Source organism: Nasonia vitripennis, assembly GCF_009193385.2.
Source record: "Nasonia vitripennis strain AsymCx chromosome 1 unlocalized genomic scaffold, Nvit_psr_1.1 chr1_random0005, whole genome shotgun sequence".
Taxonomy (NCBI): Eukaryota; Metazoa; Arthropoda; class Insecta; order Hymenoptera; family Pteromalidae; genus Nasonia; species Nasonia vitripennis.
Window position 1 is genome coordinate 3,213,353 of NW_022279591.1, and position 18,649 is coordinate 3,232,001.

Below are 18,649 nucleotides of genomic sequence, written 5' to 3' on the forward strand. Positions count from 1 at the left end.
ATAATAAATTATACTTTGTACGAATTGAACATACTTAACTTCAATTCCTTTTTACCTGATAATTATTACTGTCAATAGATTTTGAATAATCAATTAAGTAGAGGCAGATAAGCCAAATATGGCCTTTTTAAGACCACAAGACGCCAAAAGTACCCTCAAACGATCGATTTCAAGGCTATGTTTAGCTAAAAACAGGCTTTTTTGCGTGAAAACCCTTGCATTATGACATTTTTAGGTTAGTTTTGGGTTACATGGTACCAAAAATGGCCTTTTTCGGCGTTAAATCACTCAAATGAGGGCATTTTTAGGTTAAAGAGAAAAGCAGACACTGACAGCGGCGATATTCTTTTTATATATAGAGAGAAACCCTTTATTACCTCAAATTCTGATAAGACCATCATTGAAAACGTAAGATAATATAAAAAATACGGCTTGGAGCGAACAAAATATTTCATTTGATTATGTTTTCATGGGAAGATATGCAAAACTACTCAAAAGGAGTCACTTTAGTAACTAAATTGTAACATAACCAGCTAAAAACGTGAAAAAATGGCAAAAAAATCAGTTTTTGGCTCAAATCGAGTTGTGCCACCATTTTTAAGGAAAAAACGTTAGTGCCATCGTAAAGAACGGGAAAAAGTACACAAAAAAAGTCTACTTAAAAAGTTGCACCTCAAAAACAAGGGGGTCAAAATATCGATTGAAAACTTTAATAATTTTTTTAGATCCGATATTTGAGGTTATGTAATCCCAAAAAAATTGCAGTTATTCATGACATATAAATACACCAATGTGAATTTTTAAAAAAATTTTTATCCTATAGGGACTTTAGAAAAAAATAAAATCAAAAAAACACGTTTATCGACGTTACTGCGCATGCGCACTAGGCAGAGAGCTAAAAATTTGGCTATGGGAGTTTTTTTTTATCCCCCATCGAATGGTATATAACATATATACATTTTCCAAGGGGGCCATTTCACCATAGTAACCCGGCTATAGCCTTTGTACATAAAATCTCTTAAAAAATGTTTTTAAATGCCATTTCTTATTACCTTCTCTCTTAAAATGATTGATATTTAGGTAAGTAGCAATTACAAAGCCAACTATAGCTGCCGATGAAAAATAAGACTAGTAGGATGGGGCCTGGAAGAAAGGCTCGGGGATTCGCAAATAACCACGACGCAAGATAGCCAATAAAAGTAGAAGTTTTACTATTTTATTCGGGATTAAAAAACTTTTTTTAAATTAACTCGTGTTTTATTTTACATACTGTAAATTAACATTTTATTAGGAAAAAATATTTATTCTTGGTTTTTCTTTATACCAGTTAAATGCTCTTTTCGTAGGTCTTGTAGTTTTTGACTGGTATACGGCTTCATTGTGTTCTTTAGAAGCTCGACAGTGTCCTTTCTTTTATTTTTTTTTTTCTAAAAAGTCTTTGTACAACTCTGAAATTAAAAAAAAAATAATCAAATGAAATGAGTATTTCCTTGCGAAAATAATGTGCAGTGATCTGTGCATGGATTTCTGCAAAGTTTTCTGCACTGATCTCTGTCAAAAAGTTGGATCGTTTATTTTTAATTTCCAGAAAAATCCTGAAATCAAAAAATTATGAAAAATGCCTTACTAGGTGTTATTATTTAGAAGATAACTCTATAACTTTGATAGTGAATTCCACAATTTTTATTTTTCAAGTTTTAAAAAATTTTTATGTTAATCTGTTATTAAATAAATAAAGTTTGGAGTCCACAACCAGAGTATTGGGGTTATTATCAGGATGATAACACCTATCAAGGCATTTATTATGTTTTTAGCTTTTAAGAATTCTTTAGAATTAAAAAAAAGTACGGACCAAATTATGTGCAGAGATCAGTGCAGAAAATTTTGCAAACATCTATGCACATATTTTTTTTTGTAGCAGATTTTTATGTTTATGTTATTTTACATTTTTTAGATAAAGAAGATGAAGTTTTATTAATAAAATTAATTGAGAATACATGAACCTTCAGAATTTTGTATAGCATAACCTTACGAAAATAATGTGCAAATATCTGTGTAGAAATCTCTACGGAAATCTGTGCACAGGTATTTGCACATTATGTTAGTAAAGGGTAGCATAAAATTTCGCTGTGTTTGTATTCGAAAATAATCGCACATGTATGTAAACATCTTCCACACCCGTATAGAAAGAAACTGTTAAACTGTATATTTACAATACACTTTTGCATTTTGTAATTTACAATAATGAATTTAAAAAAAAAACTAAAATTCGGCTTTACATATTTTTTGGCGATCAATAGCCCATTTTTCAATAAAAGTGTTTTAATAAAATAAAGTTATTTCGCAAATCTCGATTTACCTACAATCCTGCAAACACGTTCGTAATACCAAAGCTAAAAATAATCATTGAAAACCAGTTTTATTGCCTCCGTCTGCTCATTAACTTGATAATATTTATAAAGTTCAAATGTATTTTCCATCGAGAAAATCATTATTATTAGACATATAAAAATGTATAATACTATAAACTAGAATAAACTTCTGATTTGTAGTTGCATTTAGATTTTTATATTAATTCAGATTTTAGGATAATGGGTTAAAGGTTAATAAAATTGGGATTTGTAGTTAATCAATGTAGTTTGGATAATTAGGACTAAATTATTTTTCACTATCAAGGAGTGTATCACAGGAATACAGTTTTTAAATCAATCGTTCACAGTATCCTGTTGAAATAACTTACGTGATTACTCTCACGATTATTAAAGCAGATACATGAGTAATTGCATGTATAAAATCCGAATAGTAAAAAATTTCGTGTGAGTACAGGATAGTCGCGTAAGTAGTCATGTTATTAGTCGCGTAATTGATTTCGTGATTATCTCATGATTAATATTAAAATAAATTGCTTCATTATATAATCAAGTTAGTTCTCGTGTGGGTTATTAATTTATCGATATACATACGTGTTTAGTCACGTAAGTAAACGCGTGAATAATCAGCGGAGTGATCACGGGAATTGTCGAATGGGGTTTTTAGTAGGACAGGTTATAATAATTGTAATTTGATTGATTTAGAAGCTATATAATAGAGGTCTATGGTTTTTGGAAGAAATGGGCATGTGATGAAATTAAGGATTTGAAAAATTAATTTCTATAAGTTTATGCTCATAATATAAGCTTACACTGTGTAGTGACGAGATAAGTGAATTGGCACCTTAGCTGTAAAAAAAAAAATTTCTTTTTTAGTTGTGAATACGTAAAATTAATTAAATTTAGATTATAATAAGGGAGTTTATAAAGTATCTACGAGAATCTTAAAGGAGGCTAGAAGAGGCTAGAAAGCTGGGATTAGTGGGAACGAACAAGCGCTGAAAGTTTATGATTGTCAGGATTCCGGGTGACTCAAACGGGGATGAAATACCTTAGGATCGCTCTGTAAATCAAAGTATAAATAATATTTAAAAAAAATCACATACTTCGTCGATCTCCCTGAAACAACTATATACTGACGACGACTTCGCAAGAAATACAATAAAGTTAAAGTTACGCAGACAGATAGCAAGGATAAGGTGAGCAAGAAGTTTGTTCGAGCCTTACGAAGTTACAGGTCCGAATGATATTTTCCCGACACTACTGCAGCGAGGCATCAACATACTAACACAGGCCCTGAAGAAATTGTATCAAGCATGCCTGGCACTAGGGTATGTGTCGAAAGAATGGCGACTGACAAAGGTGGCGTTCATGCCTAAACCAGACAAAGCGCAACATATAGTCACGAAGGACTTCAGACTAATCAGCCTGATTTCATTCATGGAATCATCAAATTCACCCTGGAAAAGCTGGTTGACAGGTTTATCAAGAAGACATTGCTATACCCCTCCAAAGAGTAGGACAGCTTTGTGGCCCTGAAAAGAGCCGGTTGTGTTCTCGTGTGGTAATCAATGAGGCCTAGATGGCCTAACGTAGCCTAGTAGGCTTACCGTGGCCACCGATGCAACTCATGTACTGAATGGCGCGACTGACGCTCCTACTCCTCAGGAGATTGTTGGTCACTTGGAGCAAGTCTCTACGTAAAGCGATACTCGCCCACGGCTAATCTTAATCCATTTCTACTAACTCCTCTTGCAGCCTTAAGCAATTTTGTAGGAGGGCTATCGCCTAAAATATTCTTGGACTATCTGAGTCCCTCGGCATTCTGCCATTTGGCGCTCAGTTCTTTGTTAAGCCAGCGCAGAGGTTATCAGCGCCACTGCCCGCCAGCCTGTCCACCATTTCGTTGCCCACCACGCTGGACACCTGGGACCTACAGTAGTCTTACGACGTTGCGATTTGATAGTACTTTCAGCGTCTGTCTGCAGCTAAGAAGTTCTTTTGATGTAACTCTGTGATGGCCCCTGGAAGACTGGTATGCTGGTCGAGGGAGCATACAATCTCTTGTAAAGGTCACATTAAAAGTTGTTCTAAACTGTAGACAGTCGTTGAAATTATTGACAAATAGCAACGTTGTGCAAGGTAGCAAAATGCCAATGGAGTTAGACAGGCCAAAGATATCATAGGTTGCACCCTACCGGTGAAATAGCTTGCGTCTACCAGAGGACTAAGAATAAATGGATTCAGGTTAGCCGTGGACTAGCTAACTGAACACTGAAAGGTAATGTACCACCTACAGAAAATAGGATACGCTGATTCTGAGGACTGCAGGTAATGCAAAGAAGAAGAAAATACCACCTCTCACCTACTGTTTAGATGTCCTGTTTTCGCGGGGTCGAGGCAGAGCATGTGGAATGTCTCCTTAACAGGGACAGAGGAGTTAAGGGCGGCTAACTTGACATGCCTAATTGCCGTAGCTGTCAACAAGAAATTGTAAGGTGTAATTTTATAGATTAACGAGGCAAATTACTAAGACACTTCAGATAGATGCAGCCCTGCCAAGGTGATGTGGCCTCCCCAAAATCGACAAAAATGAAAGTTCAGTATGACCAATTGAACAATAATTTTGACAATAGGTTAACCTTCTTATTTCTTGTCAAAAAGCTTTCTTAAAATTTGACAAAACAGCATGAAGAAGCCTGATTCACATACAGAAAATAGCTACGAATTCGTAAATAATAATGTTAATACTTCTGAAAATGATTGCTGGATCAGCCTCGACATAATTGCATATTACGATACAAGTGTCATAAATAGTCCGATACGGCACGATGTGTATTGGGCACCCAAGCATGGTTAAGGCACACACATTAACTAACGAAAACTCAGCTGTTCAAGGCGTCAAGAATTTGATTCCCCGTAAAGTCACTTGGATTTTTTTTTAGTTTTTTTTTTCAGTGTAATTTCGGGGTTTTCCTGTCTCACAGGCACATGCCACATGTGAAATAATAGTGAAGAATATATCAGAGGTAAATAAAAAAAATGTTAGGGTAGCCAGACCGATGCACTAGGCAGAGAAAGTCGGCCTTACTGGTGAGGAGATGGTCGCTAAAACTGATGTCAGCTTAACTAGCAAATGTGTGAGTCTGGGTCCTGACCGGAAATCCCTCGCAGGCGTAAGAGGTATGTGCCAGAAAATTGGTAGTAAAAAGGCGTTCAAAACAAAAGTAGGGGCAAAAAATAGAATGCTAAAATGAAAAAAGTTATAAAAACACTATCCATGACCGTGCAGGATACTAGTGTATAAGCCCATCACTTTTCTTTTATAGCACTTACTCACTCATAAATTCGCTATTGACCTGCAAAAATTGAGCTCAGCAGGAAAACATTCTATACTGACAACGATTCCGTAATTGCGAGTTTTGACTTTAGGTTATTGTTAATTAACTTTTTGCACGTACAGGAACATTTCGATTAAATAAAACCTACTTTGACAGTTTCCTGATAAGGACGGTACTGATTGTTGAAACGACGAAAGGAAAAGAAAGAATTTTATGTATTTAAAGAAAGATCCTGTTGTATTTTTGATGCTCGTTAACTACTTACGATGCGCTCGGCGCGTTTTTTAGTTTTTACTTTCCACGTGCCTTCTTTAGAGTAAGACAACTAAAAAAGTATTTGGAATAGTGATAAAATAACCATTATTCAAGCTGGCTTTTGGCAATGTTTTGCCTGGCTTATAATATGTACAAAACTTATTCTACAATTGCCAAACTGTTCCAGTACATATTAAATACTATGATACTTTTCTTTAGCATTTGATATCATCATGGAAACAAGTATTTTTTATTATATGTCAGTTCAAAGTAATTTTATTCTGTTATGGATTTATGAGCTCAAGAAATTCTGGATTCAAAGGTTTTAGGATTTTATGGTTAATTGATTAATGGTTGTAAGGAAGTAATACAAATTTATAGATTCAGGAGTTTAGACGATTATGAGATAAGGGTTGTATATGTTCAGTGGTTTATTAATTTGTATCAATAAGCGCTTGAGGAATGTCTACACGAGTTACTGTCAGTATCGAGTTCATCTTTGTTGCAGCAGAAGACAAGCGTTCTTTGAAATACTTTGAAACTTAAGGTTCTGGTCGTACTTCATTTGTTAATAAAAAGTCTTGATAAATGTTCTATATTCAAGATACAATATAATTTCATGAAATAAAATTTTGAAGATGGGCTCTCAGAGCATTTTTCTACAGCACGATGATACTGCATAGATGCATGCATAAAGCGAAAACTAATAAATTATGATTTCTTGAAAAAACTTAGTAAAAGGTTTTTTTTGAATTTGAGCCTATCGAGACTTTTGACCATCGGAACTATCAGAGCCCGAAGTTTTGCTCCAAAGAACACTTCAGGAACGAAATAACTTTTTTTGGCAAGTGCATGCAAAAGGGCTTTTTTCGTGCATGAAAAGAGAATGGGAAATCAAGTTTTTCACGCAGCGAGAGAAAGTACTTATCCTTCCGCTGCTCAGAGACTTTCAAAATTGTTATTAAATGTTTAAATTAGTTAAAATTTGTTTAAAAATATATAAACATGTAAGAATGACATTTTATTGAAATGATACACTGTAAAGTCCTTCATTTCCTATTCGTTTTTCGTGCGCAAAAGAAGCCTTTTTGACGTAGTTAAAAAAAGTATGATGGGTAACAAGGAAAAAGTGGCTTTTTCTGTCTAAGATGATGCTTTAACTAGAGTCAAAGTCACTAAAGGCTCGCTAGAAAATTCCAATTCCCCCTCCCCTCTCTAGGTGCACCATGTAGTAATAAATAGTTCTGATTCTCCATCATTCGTGCCAAGTTCGTTCCTACGTCATAATCGACAGCGGTATCCAGCCCACGTAAAATTGCGGGTAAGTACGAGGGATCATGACGGGTAATTACGAGGGATCAGGAGGATCAGAAATATTTAAATGTCTTTTTTGTAACAAACGATTTTCGCGTTTTTTGTATCTATTAGTCTGTTAATCTTTTTAAAAATGCGTTGATTTTGATTTATTTTCATTATTTACTTATTATTTACGAAAAAATTGAATTTCACTTTTGTGTAATGTTCGAACAAGATCGTAGTTGCCATATTATAAAATAGTCACGTCAGCCCTGTTTAACACGTATGAAAAAACACCAAAATATGTCCGCTCGTTACAAAAAATATGATGTGCACCAAAGGCTAAGTGGGATTTTTAGGCCGAGTGTAGAGTTTGCAGTACTTACCTGCGACTCGTGCTACCTCTCCTCGACTCGTAGTACAAAATCCACACTCGGTCTAACAAAGCCCATTTTACGACCTTGGTACACAATATATATATATATATATATATATATATATATATATATATATACTATTGTGCTCCGAGAGAAAAACATTCTGCATACACACATGCAAATGCCAAAATATTTCTGTAACTGAATCCATATGCTTATTCATAATTATTATTGATTATACAAAAGTACCTTTGAGTAATTGCATTCAATCTGGCTCAAACTCCATTCTTTCTTCCCCAGGGTATCGAAACGAGGCAAGATGTAATCTAAGACATTTATTTTTTAGTTCGTTTTCATGCCATATAAGTTCCATTAAGTCTCTCAAAAAGATCGTAGAATTTTTAGGTTTTCTCTTATTCATTTTTCTCCATATTTCTTTGTCTACTGAGACATCTAATCCTAAATAGATCTAAAAATGTTTGAATATTATCATATTATTGTAATATAGGCAAAGACACACACATGGATATTTTCCAAACACAGTCAAGAAATGGACTTTTTATGACACGTGCATAAAAAACACCACTTTTCATGCATGTAAAATGAATACAAAATCGAGTTTCTCTTATCAGTGGAAGGAAATAATTTTTTCCTTGCCCCGTATCAAAAGAAGGAGTTTTAGCGTACTTTATACCCTAGATGCACAATGAATAAGATCGGTGATCTGAAAGCCTTGTTGTCAGATTGTAAGTAAATTTGTTGGTAAAGAATACCGATGCTAAAGTCCGATTTTTGAATTTAAAAAAAAAGTTAAACATTCGTACTTAAATGTTTGCTGATAAAATTTTTTTGTGTCCTAGGAAATCTAAGTGCGCTGCGCCCACTTTTTATCATGTCATAAATAAAATTTAAATTTTGCCGCCTGCTGAGCATCAACAATTTAAAGCGATTGTAGGTTATGTAATAAAATTCGCACTTTTAATTTGCGTTCCTAAATTCTTGTAGCAGACGACTGATTATTTATTAAATGCTTCACGATAAAGCCCATCACTTTTTTAAGAAAGGAGGATTAAAAACATGACATACTGTGTCTTCGTCCAGCTCTTCATATCTCTTGTGTCCTATGTTAAGCTCGAATTTTTCTGCAAATAAATAGAAGAATAAAATATATCAAAAGTAAAGAAGAAAATAAAGTGACAGATGTAGAGAAGCAAAGGAAGAAGGCAAGTAAGAGTAAGCACTATAAAAAGAGAACTAAAGAGAAACAAGAAAATTAATAGTTCTAGAAAAAAGTGAGGTGTGGAGAAAAAGAAAGAGAGGAGAGAGAAGGAGGGGGAGGGGGTGGGATGAGAAGAGAGAAGGGTGGGGAACAGAGAGGGAGGGGGGAAAGAGCAGTTTAAAAAGTTACACAGAGGAAAAAATGTAAGTTAATAGTGCCTTGATTCTCTTTATTTGCTTCCTCTTCTTCATCCAAAAGATTTGAAGGCTCATGGCTAGCAAGAGTTTCATCATCATCACCATTTGAATCACCATTGGCTGCTATTGCGACTTGTAATTTATCCCTTTTTTTCTCTGCTAATAGGCTTCTCGTTGAGAGCAATTTTTTAAGCTTATAATCTTCAACTATTTTTTCTTTTATTGATTTATTCTTATCAGATAATGAATTATTCTTTGTCTGCAATGCAATACATTAGTTATATGATAATGAGGTCCGAAAGTAAATTCAGATCTGGATTTCCCGCCACAAAATAGCGGACAACAAAAGAAACTGATCTGCTTTTAACAAATTATAAAAACAAATTCAGGATAAACTACATTATTGGTATCTAACACACTTGTCCCTAATCTCGCGGTGATCAGTAAAACTAGACGATTTCAGACAAAATAATTACGAAGCATAGCAATTTAAGATGAATTCATGATTTTTATTATTAACATAAGTGCGGTGGATAGCAGACAGTTTACACAACGTAGAAAAAGTACTAATAATTACTGTTAACAATTCTTGTACAGTGGGAAATTGTGGGAACAGAGAAAACCAGAATTAAAATCTTAGATAAAAAGATCTGTTTAATGCACAGAAAATCGCTTTGAGCATTAACAACGGAGAAAAATAAAATAATTCTCACTGGATTTTGTAAAAAATTTTGATGTTTTTGCAAGCCAGGTATCGAAAAAAGTGTGGTTATCCTCTGTCGTTTTAGTAGATGTATAGACATTTTTCACCTGCAGCACCTTTTCACGCGATGACTACAACCTATATAATATTGCCATTTGTCAATACTTTACTGTCGATCGCAAATACTTGACACAGAAATTATTTTTTTAACAGAAAACTAAATCTGCTACATTTGACTCCATGTTAATCGCTGGGATAGTGACGTCACCTTGATGAGCTATATCTATGTATTTCGCCTCGGTGTCAGAATCCAATAGCTGCCTTACGTATTTTAACTATCTCTCATTTAATACAATTTAAAGTTTATATATCTTGGAACAAAGTTTGATTAATGTCTCAAAATCATGTAATTTAATATTTATTTTGTGTGATATTGACATATAAACTTCAAACTTGGTGAAATGATAAATAATTACATTACGTAGGGGAACTTTGTCGTGGTTTATCGTAATTTAACTTTTATTATTATTATAAGGAAATTGTTACTTTTGTTGTTTGCTATTTAATAATATCATAAAGGGTCGATCAAGGTGAATTTACAACCGAATTTAAGTACAGAATGTCTAATTCTTTATTAGTATATAGCACCTTTCAAACTAATTTATTTTATAATTATGATATTATTGAGGTACATGATGTAATTATTAAAAAAATACAAAAAGAAATAACAAAACACCTATCTTCATAAAATGAATAGCATCGAGGAAATATAGTAAGCTGTGTACTAGACGCACACAACCTGCATTATTTTTTTGAGCAATAATATACTAAAGTCATGAACCAAAAAAGGCTGTATATTCACCTTAAATATTTTGACGGATAAATCAGAAACAATTTTTTAAAATAGTTACTTCCTATTATTAACTTAATAATAGGTCATACTGTCTTTAATGTTTTAGATGGACGTTATTTACTTCATTTTTTTTAGCAGATCAGAATACCCGAGAAAATATTCCAAAAAGTATCTCAATATATAGTCGAAGGACTTCATAGTCTTTTGATGAACCTTCATTGTCAAAAAATTACGTCATATTGGAGATTATCACTATTAAAAAATTGCATCAGTTTATCAAACTTTTTCGACGCGATTAGTCATGCGATGAGTATCACAATTAGTCACGTGACCAATCACGCCATTTATCTCTAATCATTTTTCAAATAAAATAAAATTGTTCAAAATACGAAATTTGTAAGGGTGGTGGCCAATATAGGTGTTACCATTCGGATGATACCTTTTGAATCTGCTACCAAGCTTACTAATTTTGCATTTAGAACAATTTTATTTTATTTGAAAATGCATTGCATATAAGTTACGCGATTAGTCACGAGACTTATTGTGCGATGAAACATGTCATTAATCACGACAAAAAAGTTTGATAGTTGCCGATAAGTCGTTATTTTCCTTCGCGCGATTAATCGCATGAAAAATCGTGCGACCAATGGTGGGAATTTTTTTTTTTATTAGGGATAGTAACACGTTTATTATTAGAAGATATTTACTCCTAAACTACAATAATCTCTAATGAGAATAGATACACTAAAGGTAGCAAACAGGAGATGACCATAATAGCTAGCAATAACAGACAGAACTAAAACAAATAGCTGTTAATGTACACGGTCCAGGAGCGGCTGGAGGTCTGCCCCCATTTGCATTTCGTAATTCTCAAGTTTAGAAAAAAAGTCTGATTTATATTTTCTTTTGGTAGAATGATTCATTAAATTTTACACTAGGCACGTACAGAGCTGGGTTTTTATTAGAAGGTTTCTTTAAAAAAAAACAATCATCATTGAAAAACAGTGTTTGTACCTCCAACCGTACCTTAAGTACTATTTGAAACAGTAAAAATTGTTTCTGATTATTACTTTTTTTTGTTGTTGTAAAATATATTACATAGTCATCATCTTCATTTTCTCCATCAGATTGAGATTCATCGCTGATGATTCCATTACTGAAAATTCCTGGCTTATTTGATACGTCTTGTTCATTACTCTCAAGCGAAAATGTATTTCTTTCAGGAGTCACGTAAGTAGATTCCGAAGCCCAATCCATCTTAGGAAATTTAACTCTTCCTTCAATTTTTTTACTTACAGCATCTCTTGAATCTTCAAAACCAAAAAATCAATATCAAAAGTTTATTTAATTGGTTAAAAGTAAAAATTTTTTCAATTTTGAAATAAAGAAACCAAATAAATAATAAATAATATAAAATAAGCATTAAAACGATTTGCAATATTGTACAATATGTATACGTTTTCAAGGATTTAGCTAATGTTTCAGAGAATCTCTAAATTGGGTTCACAAGTGTCATGCATAGGCGTATATTGATGACCGTATTTATGTTAAAACTGAGAAGAAGAAAATGCAGCTATTGCTTTACCCTATAGTAGAAGCGACATGAGCTGCGATGTGCAAAAAAAGTTCGTAAAATCGTTTGCTTTACATAATAAATTTAGAGTTGTGATGTCAACAGATTTTTCAAAGTATTTTTTTAAATTCAGGCATATCAATAAAATCAAACCGAATTCATCATCTAAATACACAATTTAATCAGTTTGGAATTAAGACATAGTGTGATTGCATGTAAATTTGTATGCCTTATCAACACTATGAAACCATAAACTTATTTTACAATATAATATTTATAAATTATGCAATTTTACCTTGAATTTTACCAAGTTTTGTAGAAAAAGCAATGTTGGTCAATTTTCCTTCCAAATATTTATTTGACGAATCGCGATCACGTATATACGCAAAATCTTTAATTAAGATTTATTTTTGTTAGATATTAATTCAACCAGAGATGAGATGATTACATATATATGCTATACATACCTTAAGATCTATCACAGTTTTCACTAGTTCCTTCTGGTAACTATACAACTATATATATATATTGACATGAAGTATATAGGTTTGTATATTTACGTTTTGGTATAATACATATCCCGTCGTCATGTGTTTACTTTTTCACGGCTTCGAAATAAACAATTTTGATACACACTGAACCGATTAAAAACGGTAAAATACGATCTACAAAATAGGATCCACCCTAAAATTATTAGTGTTCTCGATAATACTAAAATAAACTTATAAAAGAAAATATCTGAATCTGACGACTCTGGTAAAGAAATAGAAATTAAAAGATATAAACGTTATCTAAGATCAGGAAGAAGAGAAGACCTTACAAATTATTCCATGCAGAAAAGAACATCCGAGGAAAATGACTGCAATCAACAAGTAATTTCATGAATAGTATTTACATAATAATTATACATGGAGGATTTTGATTTTACGTGCCTGCTTCTCAGAGGTTTGTATTTACATAATTCATGAAAAAAATTTACCCTAATATATTAGAAATTATAAAATTTGATAAACCACGCACTGATCTTTTCCCAAAATTTCAAGTTAATTATTATAAAGCCTTCTTACTCCCATAACCGTACAACATAGAAAATTAATTTTTTTTAGTTTTTTTTAATTCTAGCTCTCAAACTAATCATTAAAATGACTTAAAATTTTTACAACATGTTGATATTATCATCCTTTACTGTCATTATTTTTTTAACATTTTTCCCTCTGCAATTTAGTTTTGAAATTGATTCTCTTGAGTTATTGTTATTAAAATAATAGTTAATAGTGTAACCTCGAAAAAAAATTATATCAATATATGTGATTAGCTATTATACATTAACCGTCAAAGAAAGCAAATAGCTCAGATGGTAGAGCAATGAATTTTCACGCCAAGGTTTTGGGTTCAAATCTCGATCAGAGAAATATTTTTTTTAATTAGGTCTTTATTTATTGGTTATTATTAATTTTCTTAATTTATACATATTATTTTACGCGATTATCACGTGATAATCACGTGAGAAATTGGTAACAAATCTCGCGTGATTTTCACGCGATTTTCTCGTGATGTTTTCGTGATTTTCTCGTGATTTTCACGTGATTTTTTTCAATAGAATTGGCACGTAGCTTCCTTTAAACTAATGTATTGTTTTTTAATTCAATTTATTGTACTAATTAAGAATCCATTAAATAATAATATATTGATAAGTTGAACAGTAATTGTTCAATATAAATAAAAATATCAAATGTAGTATTAGTCTAAAGTCATTTGGTTTTAGAAATAAATTAACTTTAAATTTCAAAAACTAAATATCCTTCACCAAATTTAATAAAACCATCTTACTCCCGTAACTATACGACATAGAAAATTCATTTTTTTTATGTTCTTGATTTTTAGCTCACACTCTAGAAAATCTTGTGGTAAAAAGTAGTAAATTGTAGGCCCTTTTAGAAGCGCTATTGCCGAATTTTTTGTATAACTTGTATGTAAGGGGGCTCGTTTTTGGGGAGAAAACTCGGAAATACTCAACCTGATCACCATCTCTCGATGTTGCGGAGAACTCGCTTAACGCCTATATGATCTGCCCGCGTTGCAACGCAGCTAGCTTTGAGAGCTGCTTCGTGAGTTTCGTATTCACATGTGTGCTATTCCTCCGCACTCTCCTGTGGGGAGCCGGCTTCTCAAATAAGCGTTGAAAACTTTAGTTGCAACGATCGAGGAGGCGGCGGTATTCCTGATAACTCGAATGGAAAAATTTATTAATACGATTAGGAATATAAATGAACGTACACGAATGTGCGCATATGTACGGAAAAGTACACGAACGTATGAATGAAATAAATATTTAAGACCCAAAATTTTACAGATTATTTGCAGAAATCTTCAATATAAACTTGTACGACTTGATTTCTTGCTGCTATAATTAACTTTATTCGTAGTAACCTTATCGGTCTTATATACTAACTAATGTAAAAACTTAGCACATGTGAGAAGAAAAAATCGGACGCCACCGAGGGGCGGGTCTGAAACGATCATTATTTTTCTTAGTTTACTACATATTCACACGTTCACTTACGGCTGCGTAAGTTTGCGTACGTTTCTGTGTAATGCTGTACAAAATATTCGAATCTCAACCAAAACGTACGCGAACGTACGTGAACATGCGACACCGTACAAAAATCTACAGCAGCGTCCCGTAATATAACAAAAACGTACGATTTCAATTTCCATTAGGGAAGGCAATTGGGAACGGGAGAGAACAATCTCGGGAAACGAATCCTGAAGTAATATAGAATGAAAGAAATAATGTATTGTGCGGCTAATCTTGTTTCTACACAAGCAAGCGCCGAATCACATCAAGGTCGACCCAGCGTAGAGAGTATCTCACGACGCGTATACGCGCGTGGACAAGAAGGCCGTTACTCGGTGCCGCTGCACCAAGTTGCAAAGCTGTAGCCGCTGTTCTCGGTGGGCGCGCACTACACACAACACATTCACACACACTCTGCTCCGGTGAAGTTGGTGGCTCACACGCTTGGTTGCTGGTCGACAGGCCGCCTCGTCGTTCCCTGGTGTGGCAGGAATCCGTTGAGATATCTTCTTCTCGCACTCACACACTCTCACTCTTTCGCACGCTATCGGTATCGGTCGCTGGGGTCAGTCTTACACACGAGAGCTAACGCGTCCGCACCCATGGCCGAAAGATATTTATCTGTCCGTGCATAGGAAGTTTTTTTTTAATAAATAAATTGCCATTAAAAAGGCTATAATTGTCAAGCAATTTTTTTTACTAAATTCAGAATCAGAAAACACAAATGCACGTAAAATTTTATTACTGTTCACCACGTAGTACGAGAAATATCACGGTATACACTCACGGTCATTTGCACGGACAGTTTTTTACAACACATGATTCGAACTCCAAACTCCGCATAAGACGTTACTTAAATACAAATAGTAAATTACGATATATGTGACTTAAATGGTTCTCTCTCTCTCTCTCACACTCTTTCTCTCTTGTGAGTTCGGACGGACAAATCTATCTTGTCTTTCTCTTTTGTTTCGTCGGCGCAATAAAATCGCAGTCAGCTGAGTAGCCTACATAAAATATTTATTCTTATCTTCAACTTTAAAATCACACGTGTTAGCAATCACCTACTCATCGAGCCACTTTCTCAAGTAGACGACTAGCCTCCACTTTAACCGCTCAGCTAGTGCGCTGAACCGTGCTTTCCTCATGGGCATTAATTACACCGGCACACAAAATAAAAAAAGTTGTCTGCGCGAGAAATCAAACCTATCTATCTTTATGTTTTTCGGGTCGCTGAATTCGAATATAAGATCAGTTAGGCCCCATCACGTCAGGGTCAAGGTCAGTTGGAGGTCAAATTAAGAAGAAAAGGTTTAAAAGAATTAAAATGCCATATATTTATGTTTTTTTGGTCGCTGAATCAAAATCCGGAATCAGTTTGGCCCCATCTCGTCAGGTTCAAGGTCAGTTCAAGGTCAAACTGAGAAGAAATGGTTAAAAGAAATAAAAATGCCATTCATTTATGTTTTTTTGGTCGCTGAATCTGAATCTGGGGTCAGTTTTACCCGATCACGTCAGGTCCAAGGTCAGTTCGAGGTCAAATTGGGAAGTAACGGTTAAAAAAATTAAAATGCTATATATTCATGTTTTTTTGGTCGCTGAATCCAAATCCGGAATCAGTTTGGCCCCATCACGTCAGGGTCAAGGACAGTTCAAGGTCAAACTGAGAAGAAACAGTTTAAACCGATTAAAATGTCATATAAAAACTTTCCAAAAATGGAAAAAGATACCGAAAAATTGTAAAAAATCTTATTTAATCACATAATATCTTCCTTGTGTACAGAGAAAAGTTGCTTTCGTTTATATTTTTTTCTTATTTTGCTTTCTTTCCACTAGCTTAGTAACTCTCGATGTCTTTCTTTACTCCTTTTTTCTCTTGTAACGAACTCTTTTTTACTTCAAATGACCTATGCAATCGGTTTCTTTTTCTCTTTTTGTTATTTGTTTATGTTAATGTCTCTCTTCAGTGTCCAGCAAAAATCTGCCATCATGTTGACATTCCATCTTCCTCGGTATCGATTCTCCATTACACTTATATCTTGATGAAATCGTTCTCCCTGTTCTTCACTGACATCTCCTAGATTAAGAGGGAAGTAATCAAGATGGGAATGTAAGAAATGCATTTTATAACTCATCAAGCAACCCAAATTTTTGAAATTCTCCAACATTTGTTCAACTAGTTCCTGATAGTTCTCACTCTTTTTATTTCCTAAAAAGGTCTCACGAACAGTTTTAAAACTTTGCCATGCAGCTTTTTCTGTGTCGTTTATTTTTGTGATAAATGTTTAGAGTACGAATTTGAGGACCATCAAAAATACCTTATTTTAATTTAGCTTCACTTATTGCGGGAAACTTTTCTCCCAAATACTGGAAACAATCGCCATCTTTATCCAGAGCTTTGACGAACTGCTTCATGAGGCCAAGTTTGATATGAAGTGGTGGTAGCAGATAGTTTGATGGGTCAATCAATGGCTTACGTATAATGTTCCTCGATTCTGGTTCAAAATGTGTTCTAGTTGGCCATACTTTCTTAACGTAGTGATTTACCCTGTCTCTACTATCCCATAAACACAAGAAGCAGGGATTTTTAGTAAAACCTGATTGTTGTCCTAAGATCATGGTTGCAATTTTAAGATCAACACAAATTTTACATTAATGTTCCAAGTACTTTATCGTTTCCAATACAATTTCTAAATTTTCATAAGTCTCTTTCATCTTAGTCGAGTGAGCTATGGGAATGGATGCAAACCTGTTTCCGTTATGAAGCAGAACAGCTTTCAGACTTCGTTTTGACGAATCAATAAAAAGTCTCCATTCCTCGTCTTTATACGTATTCGGTTTTATTACAATATACCAACGAATTCTCATCATCGTTCGTAAAAAAATTCCTAAATTCTTTTTCTCTATCTCGATAAAAAGAGACCGTTGTTCCTTTTGCTAACAGATTTTTCGTTTTAAGAAATGACGCTAGATATTCTCCTCCATCTTTAGGTAATCCTAAATTTCGAATAAGATCACTTAACTCTTCTTGGTTAAAGGTTTCTGGAGCTTTTCTTGTACTAGCTGGCAGGTATTCTTCGTTTGAGGATTCTTCGTCAGATTCTTTTTCAACCTCAGAACCTTCTTCGTCACAGGACTCATCAACTTGCATTTCTTCTACTTCGCCTGAGCGGTCCACATCCATGGGTTCGATACTAACAGTTTTATCCCTGACTTCTATTCTCACAGGTTTCACTACTGAAGAAACGTCTGCGTATACAATTATAAATTTAGTAGCCGTGTTAAAACCTTTGGTATTAGTCATACAAAAATAGCAGTCATTTTGACACGTTGGAGAAGACCATATCATTGCTTTTGTAAATTTCAAGTTTCTTTCTGTTTTATCTCTTTCCCAGCGTGCTACCATCGTATAACATCTACTGCAAACTTTTTGTGGCACCCAGTTTACATTTTGATTGGCTATTTCAATACCAAGTTTTGATATGACATTTTAATCGGTTTAAACTGTTTCTTCTCAGTTTGACCTTGAACTGACCTTGACCCTGACGTGATGGGGCCAAACTGATTCCGGATTTGGATTCAGCGACCAAAAAAACATGAATATATAGCATTTTAATTTTTTTAACCGTTACTTCCCAATTTGACCTCGAACTGACCTTGAACCTGACGTGATCGGGTAAAACTGACCCCAGATTCAGATTCAGCGACCAAAAAAACATAAATGAATGGCATTTTAATTTTTTTAAACCTTTTCTTCTTAATTTGACCTCCAACTGACCTTGACCCTGACGTGATGGGGCCTAACTGACCTTATATTCGAATTCAGCGACCCGAAAAACATAAAGATAGATAGGTCTGATTTCTCGCGCAGACAACTTTTTTTATTTT

General features: G+C 34.0%; 2 protein-coding genes across 44 annotated transcripts in view; both read right to left on the bottom strand.

Annotated features, from left to right (window-relative positions):
* The window catches only part of LOC100118566 (coiled-coil domain-containing protein AGAP005037), a 1,551,999-nt gene that overhangs the window by 1,413,720 nt on the left and 119,630 nt on the right, over positions 1 to 18,649 (bottom strand). The gene's annotated exons all lie outside the window — the stretch shown is intronic.
* LOC107981244 lies at positions 1,188 to 15,950 on the bottom strand. Of its 7 annotated transcripts, none has more exons than XR_004226369.2 (8): positions 12,651 to 15,939; positions 12,479 to 12,574; positions 11,709 to 11,920; positions 9,076 to 9,313; positions 8,725 to 8,780; positions 7,888 to 8,107; positions 3,182 to 3,218; positions 1,188 to 1,448 (listed from the first exon to the last, which is right to left on the bottom strand). XR_004226369.2 is itself a non-coding variant. In XM_031921165.2 (7 exons), coding segments are annotated over exons 3-7 (492 nt in total). In that variant the 5' UTR covers positions 11,868 to 11,920; positions 12,479 to 12,574; positions 12,651 to 15,948; the 3' UTR covers positions 1,362 to 1,446. The 7 variants fall into 7 exon arrangements, 4 of the variants coding, with proteins under 4 accessions (XP_031777027.1, XP_031777025.1, XP_031777020.1 ...); XR_004226372.2 differs by having other exon boundaries at positions 1,362 to 1,448; positions 7,888 to 7,964; positions 12,651 to 15,949; XR_004226370.2 differs by lacking the exon at positions 12,479 to 12,574.